Raw genomic sequence first — 19,014 nt, 5'->3', positions numbered from 1 at the left:
GGTTGACGCTGATATTTACAGGGTCAATAACATGTCTGGAGGAGCAGCCTTCAGGTCAGGGTTCCATGTTCGAATCAGTAAGACAAAGAAATATTTCCTGCTTTCGTTTCACGTTCACTGATTTACAGAGATATGTTTGAATGCCAGATGAGCAAATGGAAACAGTGAACTGCTGACTTCATTGTAATCTTACAAAACCGCTTATTACGGAAAAGTAAAAGTCATTCATTTGGAATCGGCTCAACCTCACCAGTGGAAAACATTTGTTTTCACAGTAATGTTCTGCACTCCTGATCTAATTCAAACTCAGATGCCAAACTTTCAGTATATGTGTGTGATCATCTGCTGTCAAAGCCAAACACCTTTGCTTTCAACAGGCAATGTTCCGTGCTGAGAGACTTTTTATGGTCCCAAAAGGCACAGAAGAATTTGGTTTGCCTGCAAGCCATTAAGTCTTTGACATGCTTTTATCTCGTGCTCAGATTGATAACAGGACTGCAGGACCTTTCTCATCTACGTTTCCAGCGTAAATGGTTTGTTGTTCTTCCACTTGATTCCACAACACAAGTCTCTTAAGGTTGGAAAGAGGAATTTGGCATGACATCATGTTTCTGCAAGCCTGCAAGTTTGCAGATCGGACTCCTCCTCGATGGTGATTCAGAAAGCAATGCCTGAGAGACATTGGAATTACTGAAACGCACTTGTGGACTCTCACTTGAATTTGAAGTTCTCCTCAGTTGGACTCGTATGAATGTGGATAAATAAATACAGCACAAATATTCGTGGCTTTGTGAGAGGCCTCCAGCTACAGATGATGTTCCTGAGCAGAAAATGTTTGGTGCAGAAGTGTTATTTTTTTAACTCCTGCAAAATGCAGGAACAGGGATCAATATCTTAGATGGGCGCCGGCTTAACCCTTCAGACGCCAGAGTTTTGTTCAATGAAATGCTCATCTTTCCAAAACTTCTATCTTGAGAGGCAGGAAACTGTTCGAGATGAAGGCACACTGTGAAAAAGCCTTCAGTACAGAGTGACTCAAAGTTTGGGATGGAAGTCAATTCACTCATCTAATGTCTATATAATGACATCACCAGATGGCAACCATAGTGAATTACATAACTTTGACTGATGTTTGACCCACTTGTACTATTCTTCCTCATCTCTCAAGCAACGACGATGATGATGATGACTGTGCATCATCACAACATTCCTGCTACTAGTGTCATGGTGTGTTGACCTTGAAATGGCTCCAGTTGGTGCTTCTTGTGGACTGTCACAACAAACAGACGCGCTGTCACTACATGCCGAAGTAGTGCTGCCGACCGCTGTCCGATCTTTGTTGAGTCACTCTGATGAGTCAGTTTTTTGAAGTTACATGTGTCCGCCACCTGCTTGTATAAAGTAGTAGCAGGCTTCACATTTGCAGCTTGGGTTGTTTACAATTTGTTTGTTTACAAATCTGTTTACAAATCACAATGTTGTCTGGGTTAAAGTGTGCAATTGGGAGAAGTTTTTACCAGTCTAATTCATTCATTTCCTGACAACACAAAGAAGTCTTTGTGTTTTGTGTCGTGATTTATAGTGCTGTTGTCAAACTAATGCAAAACAAACAATATTTTGTTGTTTAAATGTATGTATGGGTCCATCATTTGATTCAGTAATATACCATGTCTTGTTTGCCGCCTTTCCTGTCCAGAACAACAGGGAAATAGTACTAAATGGTGGGACCTCGATCGATATCGAGCCGGTGTTTACCTCTAAACAATTGTTCTGCTGTGCTGTGTGACTGTGTTGCAGCAGGATTGTCGGTGACTGGTGAGAGTTTGTCAATAACATTACATTTAGAACATTACTGTAGGATATTCCTTTCTTTGCCCTCAGATACTGGGGGCCAAAAACAAGAGTGGTGTTGCCTTCTGAGTAAGTTTCACTGTTTTTCAGTTTTGCTGTGGTTGCAATTACAAGTCTTCCCGTAAACCTGCAATGCACATTTAAGGGAACAGAAAAAGCAGTTTGGATGCCTGAATTTGACCCCAGCACACTCAGTTTGGCTTGTGCATTTCGAATTAAAACAAAATTGCATATTGAAAAACACAGTGGTGATTTCTAGTGAACTGTATTTTAAGTTCAAATGATTACTATTCTCTTGACTCTCAGAAAGAAAGTAGCACCGTGAGAAGCAGATTGCTGCCTTGTTCAGTTTATCTTTATTTATGAATCAAATTTGCATTTTTGGAAACCTTTTTAGCTAGAAATACTGTGGAGAGGGAAAAGAATAAATTAATTTATAACTGAATGTCTTAGTTTGACTGCAGCACATGTGGTTTTTAAAACTTTTTACCTTATTATTCACCAGCTTCTGTGTGAGAATGAGGTGTTTACTAGCCCTGACCTCCAATCCATCACAGCCACTGTCATCCAGAGGCCTCGGAATAACTGACCAGTAGTTGCCTCACATTTGTCCTGAGCTGCTGCACATCTTCCATCGAGACTGGAGCAAACCTCAGGATCACACTGCCGTACGCCATTGGTCCAGTTTGTCTCTCAGGCAAGAGATTTTATGAGTGGTTTCATTGGTACTTTCATTAGAACATTGTACTTCATGCTTTTTCAGATTCAGACAGTTATTTATCCTTCACAAATTGTGTCACTGCATATATTTCTGCACAATGAACAAAAAATGTATTTGATGTTTACGGAGCAGTCAGTATTTTTTTGTTATGAGAGTACCATAAAAACTGTGAAACTGAAATATACATTACATGCCGTATCTGTAGTCAGAATAATTATTTGTGCTGAACGATTAAGTTACAAGCAGTTTTATATTTCTTCATCACCACCTAGCAGGCCCTCATTATGCCACACTGCAACAAGACTTTTTTTTTTTTTTTTTTTTTTTTTTTTTACATTTGTCACTTCCTAAATTCAAAGTGTTACTTATTGGTTTGAATATTTTCCCTGTTTCTGTTCACGAAAGAATACCAACCAATACCATGTATTGGTTGGTAAACTACAGCTGGTAGTTTCCTTCAATCCATGAAGGCTCCCGCTTCAGCGCAGATAATTCAGTCAACAAGACTTCCCTGAGATAATGCTGTATCCATCTTAAACTAGTAAATAAATTGTCACACACAACCATCAAAAAAGGCCACACAGTATTTGCAAAAAAACAGTTTAGTATGAAAAAAAACTATTTTAAGTGGAGTACAGATTGGTTACTCCTCAACTCAGATATGTAGTCACAAATATTTTTAAAAGAAATAGACAAACTGTAAAACAAACTCACACCAGCAGTGTGGTTTAGGTGCTTGGGGGAACAATAAGGGAAATTAAATAATAATTTCACTGACAAGCCGGCTTTGCTCATTTCCTTTGACAGAGTTGATAAGGGACCAGTCATCATCTCCTTTGGTTGGTGGTCACTTCAGGAGGATGCTGTTGGTCCTGGCTGTGCTGGTGCTGAACCGTCGGGTTGTGGATCTAAAAGGGAACCACCAGAGGTGACGAACGCGTTTTCCTAAATCACGACTGTTTGTAAATAGCTTTTATATGGTCAGTACTCACACACGCCGTTGGGGGCTCCCAAGTGTCGGGCGGGGGTCACCGGAGTCCCTCCTGGTAGCAAGCGGTTGCCCATTGGCTGCCCTAAGATCAGACAGGCTTGTTACATTTAAACATCAAGAGCACAGCACAATACAAAAATGCTACCTTGATGGAAATTCGGAAAATTCCACAAAATATTTTGCGTATTGTTGGAACAAATGTGACGAACAAATCATAAAAGAATGAAGTTCAGGATTGTTTTTTTTTAACAGAGAGGTTGTTTGTGACTGAAAGTTGAATCAATGTCTTGAATTTTGGAGCCTGTGACGCACACTGTGCCCCAAGTTCAGGTGGCATCGGGGCAACCGAAGTTAGCAGACCTTGATGACTGAAATGGAGCTGAGCCAGAGTGCAGGGACCTTCAAATTGTATTACTCATGACATCACCTGTGACCATGAACATGAGAAACTCGGGATCAAAAGTTTGAAACCCAGTGAGGTAGAGCCAGTGTGGGCGCTTGAACAAGGTCCTTAGTGCTTAATTCTGATCCAAAGTAAGAGACTTTGTATGAGCAGTTTCACCTAAATGACACATGATGACACATGTAAAGCCGATGAATTGTCTGAGGAGCTAAATCTGGTCACAGACATCTTGAGATCCCTCAGCTGAAGTTAGAAAAACTTGCTCCTCTTCAACCTCTGGGTTTCTACATCATAGCCATATTCATCCTTTTTCCATCCAAGTGTACTGTAAAAGTGCCTATCAATATTTTTGTATCAGTTGCACAGCTTAGTTGAGCCTTTAGATGTGTCATTCCAAGTGTTGAAGTACCTGACGGCTGCCCTGTGAATCCCGGCTGCTCCCTCTGCTGGCGAACCTTCATCTCTGCTTGTTTGAGCTGCTCCGTGTGAAAAGTCTGCCTCTCCGACAGTAGCTGCTGCCGCTGCTGCTCCAGCTGTGACACACCAGCGAGTTCAGTGTGCGAATGAATGAGAAATAATGAGAAAGAAGCATCACTTACCGCCTCTTTCTCTCGGTCCATGATGGTTTCCAGCTCTTCAAAGTGTCTCAGTTTGATCTCTAATTTCTTCATTTGCGTCTCCACCAGCAAAGCCACTAGAGACTTGATCTTCCTCTCCTCTACTGCGGCCAAGTGCTGTCACAAGATGAGTTGCATTTAATTCAGACTTCAAATGACTCGACGCCTTTCATGTCAGCAAGGATGGTTTTTGTAGGATGAGGCTGGTTTCACCTTTGCCTTTGTAGCGGCAGAGCCCAGTGCGGAAGCTGCTGCCGTGGCAACCGTGCTCTCCACCAGGTCCAGCTCCAGGGTGGCGGGGCCTTCATCGCCCTCCCGTGGCTGCAAGCACTCATCCTCATTTCCTCTTCCTGGATCAGACGGATCGATATCAACTCGGGCCTGTTTGTATAATCTGAATATTTCATCAGGTTGATAGGCACCATCTCTGTCCTCATCAACAAGATTTTCCACATTTTCTCTTTTGACATGTTCTGCCTCGGCTTTCGTGGCTCCCAGTTCCACCTTCAGCCCGTCCACGTTTAGCTTGTAAAACATGAACAAGGTCAGCACCAGCGATGTTAAATTAAACCCCTGATTTGATCAGAGTGAGTCTCTCACCTGATGTGCGCTCGCCTCCATTTTAGTGACATCCATGGCTTCTGAGGACATAAATAATCGTGAAGTCAAAACCAAGAAAGTGTCAGTGGGTGATGTTCATCCTCTTCATACCAGTTTTTTCATGCTGATTGTAGAGTTTTTCCATTGATTCCTCCTGGGCTTGGGAAAACTCCTCTGTAGACACAAGATTAACACGATGAACCTTTTTTATCTTCTCATCGAACCTCCATCTTCATTACTCAAGAAACAAGTTTTGCTGCAACTACGTGTTTATAACTCACTTGAAAACTAAATCTTGAAAATGATTCTCTGCCTCATCTATGACATTGACACCAAATGCTTGGATTCTATTTAAGCTAGCCTCAAATATTGCCACTCAATTTTAAGATCTTACAGTCCAGTGGCAAACAAGCAATAACACATGACACAAGCTGACTGCGTTTTTATCTCGTCTTTTCAGTTCATCTCACCCAGCGCGGCCTTGGCAGCGGCTGAAGCCACGCGTGGATCCACCACGGAGGCGAGGAAGGCCACGGTGCTCATCACAGGGTTCTCCGACTGACTGAAAGGCACGGGCTGGTACGCGAGTGGGCCGAGAGACGCTGAAGAATCCTCCAGGTATGGATCTTCTATCGGCAGACGAAGGAAGTGAAGGATACAATCATCCTGCGTTCTGGAGCCCACGTGCTCCGACACTTTGTTCCAGTCGTCTCTGTAGACTTCAAGAGCCTGACAAAAATAAACACATATACATAACATATAAATCAATTATGTTAGCTTCCACAGATAGCCTGGGAAAGCAGCAGCTACAGTTTTCGACAAATGAATAGGGATTTTCTATGGGACTTTAAGCACAAGTACGTTTTGGCTGAGGTTCCGTTGGTGGTGAGCCTGGGATTTTTTCAAAAAATGAGGTATAATAATACTAATGACAATAATATGTTGTGGCAATAATGACGGCACAAAAACTGAGAACAGTCAAATTATGCAGAGACAAAATCATTTCATTTGGAAGGAGAACAAGTCAGTGTACCTCCAACAGTAAAAGTGTCTCCTGCTCCGTCCACTCTCTGCCTGCACTCGCCCCTTTAGTCTGAGTAGAGAAACACCAGCAGGTTAATGAAAGAGCGCAGAAATCCTTAACTTCCTGCAGTCTGGGTCTTGACCTTGGGATGTTTCCTGGTGTAGATGTCGGTGCGCAAACCAAAGTTCTGACAGTCGGACGGCTTCTCTCTGGGGCGCTCAGGGAAAAAAAGCATGTGCTGCGACGCCGACACCTGTGGGAGGTGCGGAGTCAAAACTGCTGGCCGTTTCTATCACATGTTTTGTGATGACAGGCGTTTGTGGTACCTGCAAGGGTCGGTGCTGCAGTGGTGCCAACCCAGACGGGGTGTCTGCCAGCACATTGAAATGAGGAGTGGGAGGAGGACCCATGGGCAGCGGTCTGCTCTCTGCATCCACCTGATAGTTAATCAAACCCCACTGTTCCAAAAAGGCGTGGACCCTTGAAATACAAAGAGTGAAACTCGGATAAAGGCCATATTAGCAATGAGACCTGCAGGGAGACTGATAGAAAGACGTTCTAAGATCTGTTGTTCAACATGTTGTTACCTAATGACGGCGCAGACATCTCCAGTCAGGTTGCGTCTGCAGGTCGTGGAGCTGAGATACTCTTGGGGGTTGAGCCGGTAGGTGTCCAACATGAAATTTCTGTATGCCAGGTAGCTGCACACAACAAGAGCATTTATAGTTTTCACTCCTATCTTACGCTGAAATTGCTGCAATAAACTCACATTTCTGGGGATTTCGACTTGTTCTTCCCATTGAAGAATTCCGGCAGAGCTCGCTTCTCGATTGCATGGATGCTGGCAGGAATCGATCAGTTGGGTTAAGGAGCAAAGAACTTGAAAACCTCATTTATTTTTGAGCAACTTTGAGAATAAATGTACCTGTTGTTGTTGTACCACGCAGTGTAGCTGGGAATTATAATGTGGTGCGTTTGTTCGGCGATGTTTTCTTCCCCCTCCAGAAGGCGAGGTATTTCTACTCTCCCGTCCTCATCATCCTTGCAATGCACATGAAGAAATTAAATGGGTGTAAAAGACAAACCTCAATATTCAAAGCAAAACATAGCAGGCCTCTTAAGTCACTGTTTAGACTGACTAAGCTTTTCTGAGGTTCACTTTTCAGACGATACACTAGCAAACAAATGAATTGGAATTGGATGATAAACGTGGATATGAATGAAGTGGTTTATGTCATTAAAGATTCACATTCAGCAGTTCATCGAGAGCCATGTTCAGTTTGCAAGACAAGCAAAAGAATTACCCGTCCTTGGAAATCCTCATCCTGGTCATCTGTTGCAAAACAAAAGTCATGAAATGCATGAGACAAAATGATATGTGGTTACATTGGAAATACATGACAAAATTGGCCACTGAGCTCAAGTGATAGACCTCCAGGGCTGCGACAAAGAAGAAAAAATTACATAAATATCAAGTTTCTTTTGACGCACATAAAATGTTACAAACAACAAACAAACAACAAACAAAAAAAACAATTGATCAACGATTAAACCTTATTTCTCATTTGTATTTTATTAATATTACACTACTTAATATAATATTTTATATTAATTTGAAACTAATCCCTGCATAATTACAGCATCTTGTGCGGACAGCCACTGGATTTTTCTACAGTCGACTGAACTGTTTTCACAAGTTTATTATTTAAATGAATGAATGTGAATAATATTTTTTATAGAAATAATTACTTATTTTAAGCATTTCGTAGCAACAAACTAGACAGTGCAGCGAAGTTTCATTACCGAGGTCAGCCATTGTTCCTCCTTTGACAGGAGTGTTCTCACTGTCCTTCTTCAGGTTCACTAGAGAATAGAAATGGAAACATCATCTCACTGAAACAGCAATTTTCCCCTCACACGGTTATGCATCAGAACTTGCGCAGTCTTAAGAGCGAGAGTGAATTTCTTTAACTCTCTTACCAATTTTGGGTAAAATGACCTCCTCCATGTTGGGAACGGGAGTGGGGTCCTCCATGTCTTTGGTCAGGTCCTCCTCCGGCTCTTCTTCTGGTTGTCCACGTTTCCTCCTACAAGTGAAGAACAGATAGAAACCAACTCTAGTCCATTTCTTTACGATGAAAATGTAGTCATATTCTGAGGGTGTGGAGTGATGTGGTGATGATGTCACAACCCACTTCTCAAATAAATAGTATTTTGATTTTGAGCTTCAATATGATTTTTAAAAATTATTACATAATACAAACACATTAATCCGAGCAGACAGAGATCTCTTAGAGCCAACAAAACGTACCCTTTCTTTCCTTTCTTCTTGCCTTCAGCGGAAGGAGAAGGGGAACGTTTCCTCTTTTTAAAGGGGGTTGACTTGGTTTCCTGAAACACAAGTATTCAGTGACAAAAGACACGTCACCTTTATCAGACAGTAACGTGTTATTTAACACAAACCTGATGTTCTTGCAAGAAAATGCGCTGACGAAACATTTGTTGTGAATTTCTTTCATTCACACAGTAGTCTTCCTCGTTCATCCACTCGTTGTAAATATCTGTATCCAGGACCCAGCCAGCATGGACCTAAAAACCAACCAACAACATGTGTCAACACAGCTGTACAGTTCATAACCCCAACAATTCAGAGAAGCACGGGCTCACCCTGCATGGTTTCACTGACTGTGGTGGCTCTTCCACTTCTTTTTCTACTTCACTCGCAGGCACCCAACTGTCGTAGCTATCGGGGCAAGAATCGGAAATGAGTCTGTGCTCAGTGACTGTCTCTTGTTTTTCACATCACCTGTCAGGGTGCCTGCCCCAATGAACCAAAACGTGGTTTAGTTTACGCATGATTGGACGCATCCAGTCATCTGCAAATGAAAGCAACAATTGAAATGTTAATGTTGTTTTGTCAGACATTTTTATCGACGTTTATCTGACCTTCTGAGGACGGAAGTAAAGGAGTAACATGGTGGCTGGCAAGTGCTGGGTCCTCAGTGAGTGACCCCTGTGGACAAACACAAAAATGATCTTTGATTCACCACTTACGAATCCAACAAAGTCCAATTTAATGATGGATTTAAAATAGCTTAATAACCTAATAATAACTTTGCCGTAGACTGTGATTCTGCGTCATTGTCTGTCTATAGCCAAAATTACTTAAAGCATGATCACCAGTCCAAAATCATTAGATTAAAGGTGGTAAAAATGAATGTGTATTGGTTTTTAATTTGATCGGAAAAGAAGTAATAATTGTCAACAATTTCTCAATGAATATTAACCTGACAATTAAAATAAATCTCTCTCTCTGTCAGATCAAATAGGTCTTCATATCTGGTCTGTTCTGACCTGGTGCTTGATGATGATGCCACTTAATCTACTCGCCATCTCCTCATCAAGAGACAGGTCCAGGAAAACCAAAGGCAGCGACAGGCAATTGTTCTGTTGAGACGGCAAACAATGAACACTGGGAAATGGTTTCACGTGTTGGGTGACCGCTGTGGTCTTCCGTACCTGTGTAAGTGCTCTTTCAATCGCACCAAACATTTCTACATTCTTATCAGTCCTTGATGGGTTCTGCAAGTCAAACCTTCGCCTTCATAGAGCAGGGAAGAAAGGAGAGGCAGAGATTGAAGGAAACAATACGCAGGAGAGGAAACGTTTGGAAATCTCAATGAGGATTAAGATGTGATACAGACCAGCCTTGCTCAGCTTTAAACTTGTAAGCACTACCAAGGATGTAACAGAGTCCGCCACCTGGCCGCAAGTCCAGGAAGCACCGAGTCTGCAGAGAGATGGGTAAAGTAAGATCAGTATCATCAAATGCAAAGTTATCTGGAGGGCATGAATGACTCACAGGCAGTTTAGTGAGAGACGGGCTGACGGCATGTTTGCCAAAAGCATCTTCTTGAAACTGGAGAAGCTGCAGGGTCACTGCGGCTAGGGCCTGACAGGATGGCGCATCTACAAGCACATACTACACACACACAGGCAGACAAAGGCAGTATGGTCAAATATTGTCTCATGAAACGGCAACTGGAGGAAAAACAATTTACAAACTTAGGGAAAGGCTACAAATTGTTGTTAAAAAAACAAAACAATTTTGCCCAAATGAGGAAAAAGTATTGAGAAGACACCAAAGTTGGTACAGAACTGAACTAAGATGCAGTGCATGACAAAAACTCCAACACTTCATATTTTGTAGCAGTGAGAAAAAAAACGTAGCTGAGGTCTGAATTATATTAGAAAAGAGGACATGGGGGATACAAAAGCGCATATAAAGAATCTGCAATCGTTCAGAATGAAGAACTTGTGACATTGTGAGCACTAGATACATTTTCCTACTTAACAACATAATGATTTGAAAAGACAATTTTAAGATACTATAGAGAAACTCATCTGAAATATATTCATAGATAGCATAGAACCGTTAAGTGGAAACTGTATTCAATAGGACACGAATCAGTGTCAGAACACACCATCTCGCAGTTGGAGCTCGGGGTAGCGCTTGTTACCTTTTTGTAATGTTTGACGACCCACTGTCTCACTCCCTCCAGCTGCACTAAAGTCTCCGGACTCTCCCAGAACAAGGCGGATGGGCTCCCGTCTTTTTTCCGATATGACGCCGTTCCGCCGCTGGTCAGGCTCGATCCGGAAAACTCATTGTTTGATCCTCCTGACATAGTGGCCGTGTTCATTCATCCATTCACACATGCATCGTCTTTTCCGTACGCTGACAGGCCTGAGCTGCTCGAGCTTATATATATCGCTTCTAAACTGCACTAGAAAATTGACAAATGCGACTGTGCTAACACTAGCATTTACGTTAACCTTTTCTTTTCCGAGAGAAATGCAGACACCTTGATGCAGACACATGGAGTAGGCGAACCAATTAAGCTGGTTTCATAGTAAGACGTGCAGTCCTGTTTCGCTTGGAAATTTGAATAATTACATTGTTGTCACAATGTGTGCTAGCTGTTTAGCGCTCTGGGTCTCCTTCTTTTTCACAATTGTTGTCGGCGCAGCTACTGATTTTGGTCGTAGCGCCCCCTGCAGGAGGCGGTTATATTTCTAATGTGGTCAGCGACTAGTCTTTCCCTTTGATGAAAGGCATTATATTAAATTATAAAATTATAATTATAAAGCCATCCAATAAGTCTACACTTCGTTTCACAATTGTTTCAGAAAAGGTCCGTTTTGGAGAGACTGATATTGTTTCTTTTTTATTTACGCCATGACAACAATTCCCATTCCAGTCCCATAGATGGCAGTAAAATCACTATTCTCGTTTGTCAAATAAAAAAAAACATGGAGCGATCAGAAGTTTTTACTGACTGAAAACCCTCCAGTGCGCCACAGTCGTCACCAAATACGTTTTTTTTAATGACCGGATTTACGAAACAGTTGAGTCAATATTTCCACACATGTGGAAGTGACCTCTCCGTGACGTGTTTGCAGGAACTTCCCCAAACCTTGAGGAGATGGGTGTCCATGGTTTGACTACATATGTGGAGGGAAACGGTCGTTTGTTCAGCACCGTGAAGCTGAAAGACTCTCGCCTGGTTATAGACGGTAACAGTTTGTACTTCCGCCTCTACTTCGATCACCATTTGGACCAGCTTCATGGAGGAGACTACGGTGCTTTCGCTGCCCTGCTGGGGGAGTTCCTCTCCGCCCTGGCTGCGTGCAACATCCAGCCCTATGTGGTGCTGGACGGCGGTAGGAAGAGCTTGTTTTTATACGTCTGTAACAACTGTGCTTGGAAAATTCTTGTTTTGAATCAATCGAAACCATTTCTTTTGCTGTTTGGTCATGGCATTGGCTTAAGTGGTTTGAGCTCACAAAAAATGTAAGGAAATCTAAATAATCCTTCTTATATTTAAAAATAAATATAAGAAGTTAATAGTTGCTGGAAAGAAAAACGATTTTTTAAGTTGTACGAAATAAGTCTTTCAGAACTGCGTTAAGGAAAACAGAACAAAATATTGCAATGTACATTCGTTTTATTTATTCTTCAAGTCTGTATTCCGAAGCAGAAGAGACCGCACTGAAAACAAACAAAAATAGTACAGATGCCTCTCACGCAGGCTGTTTAAGTTCCTTGCATATTTCTGTTGCTCTTGGCCAAGATTGGTCATGAAAACAGGCTCTAGAAGACGATCTATATTTGTTGCATCATTCATTACTCGTAATCATTTTAGTCGGGGTCAAAAGTCCCTCCTTGTTACTTCCTAAACCATGTTGAGATACAGTGACTCAAAAATATGCTTAACTCTTTGTCGCTTATTATAATGTGTTTACGAGTACGAGTGTATCTAACTCAACACATTGACTTGTAATTTGTTGCCAAAACGAACTTGTGCTATCGCTTTATTTTCAGCCAAAATCCAGAAACTAGATAACATAGCTTTTTTTTTTTCTTTTACTGTTTTTCTCTTTTTCTTATTTTTTTCAGTTTTGGTGAGTTAATGCCCCATAAATTTCATCACTTCATCACAGACACATTTCTGTTTTTGACATGGTAACAGTGTTACCAGGGGAGTGGCTACTATTTGGACATATTTACAGAATTATTAGTGAGAAAGGTATTGTTGAAAGTTTGTGGTGTTTTACTTTTTTGTGATGACATTATATATTGATATTTTGATATATATCGTGATAACAGAATCGACATTATTCATTTTTTTTTACATTTTGACTAAAGCTCTTGAACATGTGTTCAACAGAGGAAAATGCAAGTTTAATATTCAATGCAAACTTTCATTTTGAATTAAAACAAGAACTTGAGTCTAATGTATACTGGAGCCATGTAGCTGATGCTAACTCAGTTAGCACGCTCTTATCATGACTGTGATCAAGTCCAGCTCAGTTTTCTCCTGTTGCATCTAGTGATGCACCCAGACAATTACTGACACAATTTGTCTCCAAAAGTTTCCTCACAGAAGAGGTTATTGGACCTTGTTGTTGCACATTAACTGCATCCTTGATCCGGGAATAGAATCGAGTCGGGACCAAAGCATATTGTCCTAGCCCTAGTTGAAAGATAATGTTGATCTATTGTGATCAATATTCTCTCTTTTGTGACAGGCATCGACCCCAGTAACAGGAAGATGGCAACATTGCAGGATCGATTCAAGAGCAAGATTAAAGAAGCCCACCTGATCTCTCAAGGGCGCCATGGCTGTGTACTGCCCCTCCTCACCAGAACGGTCTTCACCCAAGTCCTCAAACAAAGAGGCATTCCCGTGGTCCAGTGTCCGTCAGAGGCAGACTGGGAGATTGCCTGTCTCGCACGGCAGTGGAACTGTCCTGTTCTCACTGCTGACAGTGATTTTTACATCTTTGACCTGCCAGGTAAGTCCACAGTATTCAGTGAGAAAGCCAGTTTCAATCGCCTGCAGAAGTGCAGCTGCTTTCATGTGTTTCCGTTTCATTAGGAGGATACCTGCCGTTCAAATACTTCGAATGGGAAAAAGTCAAATCCCAAGGCTCCCTCTTCTTCATCAAGACTCGTTGCTACTTTACGAGCCATCTGTGTCAAAGGTTCGGTGGTATGAACCCGGAGTTGCTCCCCTTGCTAGCAGTTCTAGCCGGCAATGACTACGCCTCACCAAAGGATCTCCAGAAACTTCTTGCGAGAATAGCTGCGTATGGGATGTCCAGAGGTGGCGCTAGGAACAAAACCGCTTCCTCTATCGAGCAGATTCTGACTTGGCTGTCCACCTTCTCCAGTTCAGCAGAAGCTCTGGCAGAAGTTGACAGTCTGATGGGACAGGATGAGCGCAGTGGTGGGCTCAGTTCAAGGCTGTGGGAGGGGATGCAGGAGTACAATATCAGCTGTGGGAGTTCTCTCGCCAGCTGGTTCTCTGGAGGAAGGGGAGCTGCCGGGAAGCAGAGTCCTCAGTTTGCGCAGCTCCCTCAGTCTTTGTCTCGGGCTGCCGAACACGGGTGCCTGGCTCCTTTATTGGTGGATGCTTTTGTGATGCGTAAGGTCATGCTCATAGCGCAGGTGGAGAACAGCAAACTTCCCAGCAGCCACTTGTGTGCTCAGCCCATACGGCAGGCTGCGTATGGGATACTGCTGAGGAGAAGCCCCCAGTTACCTGACATGCTGAATAGAGACACTGCCAGGGGCAAGAGAGGGCGAGGTGCACTTCCCCAGCATGCAGCACGAGGACAAGCGGCGCCTTCAACAGCAACGCAGACTCAAATATTTGTGGAGGAATATGATCGACTTGATCTCTCCTTCAAGAAAAACCAGGTGGAGGCACGATATTTAAGATCAAACCTGTGTGTGGATACACTCAGTCAGGTGAGCATAAGATGTTTAACTTTGCTAAGATTCTGGTATAAGTAAGGATCTTAAACTCATGTCACTGATTAGAAGTGAAAATTACCATAAATCGGGACGATAGAGCTCAATGGCATGTTAGCCACAGTTGCTAAATTTGAGAAGGAAAATGGAACTTGTTCATCCATAAGCCGCACTGGTCTATAAGCCGCGGGTGCAGTGGTTCTGTCTGAGCTCCAGAAAGGCCAGTGGTGCTTAAAAATGCAAGAGGATCACTTGTAAACTAGTTTAGACTGACTCATGAAAGAAGCTGGGAAATGTTCTGAACTTGAATCTTGAACTCCTCACATCTTTTATCGACATTAAAGCGCTAAAAATGTGCTGTTTTCACCCACATGTCCAAGGTTCCAACACCACAGTCCAGCTCCACTGATTTCCGTACACACTGTTTCATAAATTTATTCTATCCAATATTATTTTCCTACTTGTGCGTTATATAATCCATGTCAGTAATATCCTGAGTGCAGTGAGATCATACAGACAGCGGGTGGCAGTAGCATTGGAGAGCTCCTTTGACACACAGATGCAAAGAAAAATGTTTGTCACCAATGTCAGATGACATTTTTTTCTTAGTTTTACTTTAGTAAAATCTGAAAGCCAAAAAAAATTTTTTGATCTCCTGAAAGGAGTACCACAATCTGTCTAGATTGCTGATGGTTTGCTGCACAAGACCTCAAATTTTGCTCTTTGATTTCAACCAGGCTCCTCTAGCAACTCGACTGGGCGTCATACTGGAAGTCTTCAATATGAAAGAGTCGGCTTTGGCCCTGGTCCCTCTGAACCTGAGGCTACCAATAGCAGTAACCCACTTCTGGCTGCAGGAGGCCAAACCCAAGCCCTCACAGGCCCATCTGGAGGCACTGCTGCTGGGGATTGTCTGTGCTGAGCTGACACGGATGAGTCATATGGGAGGTATCTACTGCGCAGACACAGGTTAGTTGTCACACGCACACACACACACACATACATATATATATATATACATATACATACATATGACACTTGGGTGGGTACCGATCTGAAAATAGACAAACTCACACTTGTCCTTCTTTGTTTTTTTTTCTGATGTGATACATTGTTAGCATTTGAAATATTGTTGCGACGGTCAAAGAGGGGTAAGTACGAGCATCTCCTTAACTACTAGCCCTTTGATCTCTTGTGATTTGCTTGACAGATGCCATCGCAGCCCAGGCTCTGTGCAGAGTGGGGCAAGCAGGGAGGAGGCCACTGAATCTGGGGGCGGCTCACGCCTACAGCCAGTGGACGGCCTGTCTCTGGAGTTCACTGCATCTCAATCAGCTGCTGCTGCTGCCGCTGCCTGAGCCTGACGTAGCATGGTGAGACATCCAGTGTTCGCCATTGCTATGCCGGATGTAAAATATATAGCTACTGAGTAAATAAAGTATCTCATTGCTTCCTCAATGTGACCAATCCTAGACTAACTACTCATTTGCAGTGAGTTGTGCTAAAAATATCACATAACGTCACATAAATTGCTATGTTTTGTACTTACTGGGTTGGTATCTTAAGGTTGTAGAAATCTTTGGAATTATTGTTACTGAGGATTAGAGGAGAAGTGTCATTAAACATATAAAAAAACATTTCAAATATGGAAGTTTTGAGGCATCCCTTTTCAGAAATTAAAGATTTTTTTGTTTTAACTTTTTTGAGAAATTGGCCCGAAAACTTTGTCAATCCCCTCTCATCATTTTAAATTTGCATTCCACATATTAAAAATAACTGGCTTCAAAAATTTTTAACTTTATGCCAATGACATTTGTGTACAATATTTAAGGACGCCTTCTTCTCAGCTTGTTCAACGGCAGGTTGGTGCACGGGTTGCTCATGTGTCAGCAAGCTGGCCAGTCAGCTGACACTCTCCTGATGGAAGAGTCTTACGCCAGGCAGCTCTTCTACGACATGCTCTCTGCTGCCAGAAACTGGAGCTCCACGACTTCTCCTGCCTTTTCTAATGCAGAGAATAGCGGTAGTGGAAAAGGTAGAGGTGGAGGAGGGCGTGGAGGAAGAGGCCAAGAAGGAGGAAGAGGCAGAGGGGGTAACAGAAGAGGCAGAGGAGGAGGCGGAAGAGGTGGAGGAGGAAAAGCTGCAGGTGGCGGACAGAGAGCATCTGGGACCATTAACAGGTTTGCACTTCTTTCCATGGATTGAGTGGAAACTACTCCTACTGGTCCTACTGTGGGTACTACAAAAAAGATGAAGTGAAGAATCAGTAAATGTGGCTTTTGTGTGATATCAACAAAGATGCTGAGATGCTTTAGGGCCGTGACTCTAAGCTTTCGATGTGCCCGTCAGACTGGGAATATATATCTGCCGTGAGTGGCTGTTAATGTTGACCGTCTGCCAAGCGGAGTGAACATGCTGTTCACATGAACTCATTTATGGCCACATACTGTCCTGCTGTTGTTGTCGCAACAGAACCAGTATGAACTTCTTGCTTCCACTTCTCTGACCCGGGCACCGCTCGACTAATTCCTCCTTCCTAGTGCCTCTTGGATGAAGCGGAAACATGAGGAGCAGGTGGTTATGAAGTTTTGACTCGTGTGTGTACTTCAGGGAGCAGCAATTTTAGCAAGCGACTGTTTCCAGAACTGACACGATAAGTGTATTTCAAATGTTGGATTTGTCTTAAATTGTAACCCAAAATTGACACAAGTCTCTTTTAAAAACTTTATAAGTCACAATGCATATTTCAAGTCAGGGTGGCCGTGGTGACTCATCAGAACTGGGTTCCCAGAAAATAATGATGATGTTATTCTTTTAACTGACTGTGCATCTGTTAAAGTGCCTCGACTTGTGGTTCACCTGAGCAGCATGGATTCATTTGAAACGCTGACATACTGAGGTCACATGTTTTTACCATATAGAGGACATAATGGCAACAAAAGTAATTTAAATTAGTAATACAGGCTCATGTCAATTAAAACAAAGCATGTATGCTTCGTTTTAATCACATGTTCACCAACTGTATTGCTGCATATGATGCTGAAAGCTAGCAGCCAAATTTTCTCTGATCACATCAAGTCCAGGTCGATGCTGAATTTATTCTCTCTTTGTGTGATGCGTCATCAAACAAGTTGCAGTCGATGCTTACTAAGGTAGCTGCTAATCCCTTAGCTTCATATACCACTTACATATTATACTCATTTATACATTTTTAATTATAACATGACATTCTGATGCGCAATCCGGATTGTATCAGCACTTCCTCTATGTTATTATTGTGTGCACTGTTCCCATCTGGAAGCTGTTGTCACTGCTCAGGCGTAGACTTCTGTTTGCTTACTGCTTCTAAAAACTCAATGCCTAAAAAGCCTGCCTAATAAGAAAGCGTATGAATTTCAATATACAAGCAGATGTCACTGAAGAAAACTGTTTTTTGTATTTTTCAGTCACGAGTTATTATGACTTTGTCAGTCAGTCAGCTGATTTTAAAGCACTTTAAAGTGTAATCCGTTCTTTTAGGACGTGATGTGCCACTGTGCCTGACCAACTGAATCGTGAGCAGAAATGTAATTCTGATTTACTTTTACTGTTTTCACACTGCTTGTTTTTGTTTGCACTATTCTGTCTCTCAGTTGATGTTTACAAGACGAGAACGCAGCTGATAAAAATGACCAGCCTTGTTGTTAGACTTGCTTTTGCAACCTCTGGTTTTGAGGAACGTTTTTATGCAGCGTTTTAAAGGTCCCATATTCTGATTCTCTCTGTCTTACATTCCTACAAAGTTTTCTTGCACGTTTCAGATGACCTTGATCCCTCTTATATCTGGGATATTTTTTATAATTTATAAAATCATAATTAATATATGCATTTCATTGTGTATGGAGTTAGCAGAGTCAAAGTTTATACAGTTAGCAGTTAGTTTATACAGTTGTTTAGTGTCCCAGATAGTTCCTCTATGTTCCCCCAGATGTGCTGGATAAGATTTCTAATAAGGGAGGCTTGATCTGCCTTCCCTCCACCTATTTGAGTGTGATGTCATCCAGCAATGGAAAATTTTCGTAAATATGACTTGACAAATTAAATGAGATTGAATATTGATGTGAGTGTTGTATGGGATCTTTAAGGTTCAGACATAAATCCAAACAGGTCAATTGCAATAAATCACGTGTTGCATCGTGAACATAATAAACGTGACTTTTTTTTAAATTTAAATCATTTGTGTGTTGTTCTTAACTGAAGTATGAGTACTAAAAGCTACTTGGACTTCTGACATGACAATGTCAATGTAATTTAAATTTTGGTGGGTTTTTTCCCCATGTTTTATATATATATAAACAGTTAGGAAATTAATTTAATATTATGGGGGGAAGACTTAAGTGTAGTTCTTAAAGCTAAAAGTTCGCATTTATAATACATTTTGAGCTTGATAGTCCTGGCAATAAAGGTTTATTTTGTGTTCACCACATATTGTCTTTAATTTTCTTCAT

General features: G+C 42.0%; 2 protein-coding genes across 4 annotated transcripts; one reads left to right on the top strand and one right to left on the bottom strand.

The window, feature by feature from the left end:
* Positions 1-2,949: 2,949 nt before the first annotated feature.
* Positions 2,950-11,243, bottom strand: smarcc1b (SWI/SNF related, matrix associated, actin dependent regulator of chromatin, subfamily c, member 1b). Of its 3 annotated transcripts, XM_053862276.1 has the most exons (28): positions 10,728-11,243; positions 10,070-10,189; positions 9,912-9,997; positions 9,727-9,808; positions 9,562-9,654; positions 9,154-9,220; positions 9,014-9,083; positions 8,875-8,950; positions 8,671-8,796; positions 8,519-8,598; positions 8,188-8,294; positions 8,011-8,070; positions 7,512-7,540; positions 7,133-7,248; positions 6,977-7,048; positions 6,795-6,908; positions 6,534-6,687; positions 6,350-6,460; positions 6,217-6,276; positions 5,654-5,912; positions 5,295-5,357; positions 5,184-5,224; positions 5,006-5,108; positions 4,797-4,933; positions 4,566-4,700; positions 4,376-4,499; positions 3,565-3,645; positions 2,952-3,480 (listed from the first exon to the last, which is right to left on the bottom strand). In XM_053862276.1, exons 1-28 carry the CDS (start codon positions 10,908-10,910, stop codon positions 3,425-3,427), a joined length of 2,805 nt encoding a protein of 934 aa, XP_053718251.1. In that variant the 5' UTR covers positions 10,911-11,243; the 3' UTR covers positions 2,952-3,424. The 3 variants fall into 3 exon arrangements, with proteins under 3 accessions (XP_053718250.1, XP_053718251.1, XP_053718249.1); XM_053862275.1 differs by having other exon boundaries at positions 2,950-3,480; positions 4,797-5,108; positions 5,184-5,221; XM_053862274.1 differs by having other exon boundaries at positions 4,797-5,108.
* Positions 10,718-18,893, top strand: aste1b (asteroid homolog 1b). Its single transcript, XM_053862277.1, has 6 exons — positions 10,718-11,931; positions 13,300-13,566; positions 13,650-14,524; positions 15,265-15,496; positions 15,738-15,900; positions 16,375-18,893. The coding sequence occupies exons 1-6, from the start codon at positions 11,694-11,696 to the stop codon at positions 16,730-16,732; spliced, it is 2,133 nt and encodes a 710-aa protein (XP_053718252.1). The 5' UTR covers positions 10,718-11,693; the 3' UTR covers positions 16,733-18,893.
* The last annotated feature ends 121 nt before the right edge of the window (positions 18,894-19,014 follow it).

The sequence above is a fragment of the Synchiropus splendidus genome, chromosome 4 (genome assembly GCF_027744825.2).
Source record: "Synchiropus splendidus isolate RoL2022-P1 chromosome 4, RoL_Sspl_1.0, whole genome shotgun sequence".
Taxonomy (NCBI): Eukaryota; Metazoa; Chordata; class Actinopteri; order Syngnathiformes; family Callionymidae; genus Synchiropus; species Synchiropus splendidus.
The sequence above is the reverse complement of the archived record's forward strand: the minus strand, read 5'-3'. Positions and strand labels throughout refer to the sequence as shown.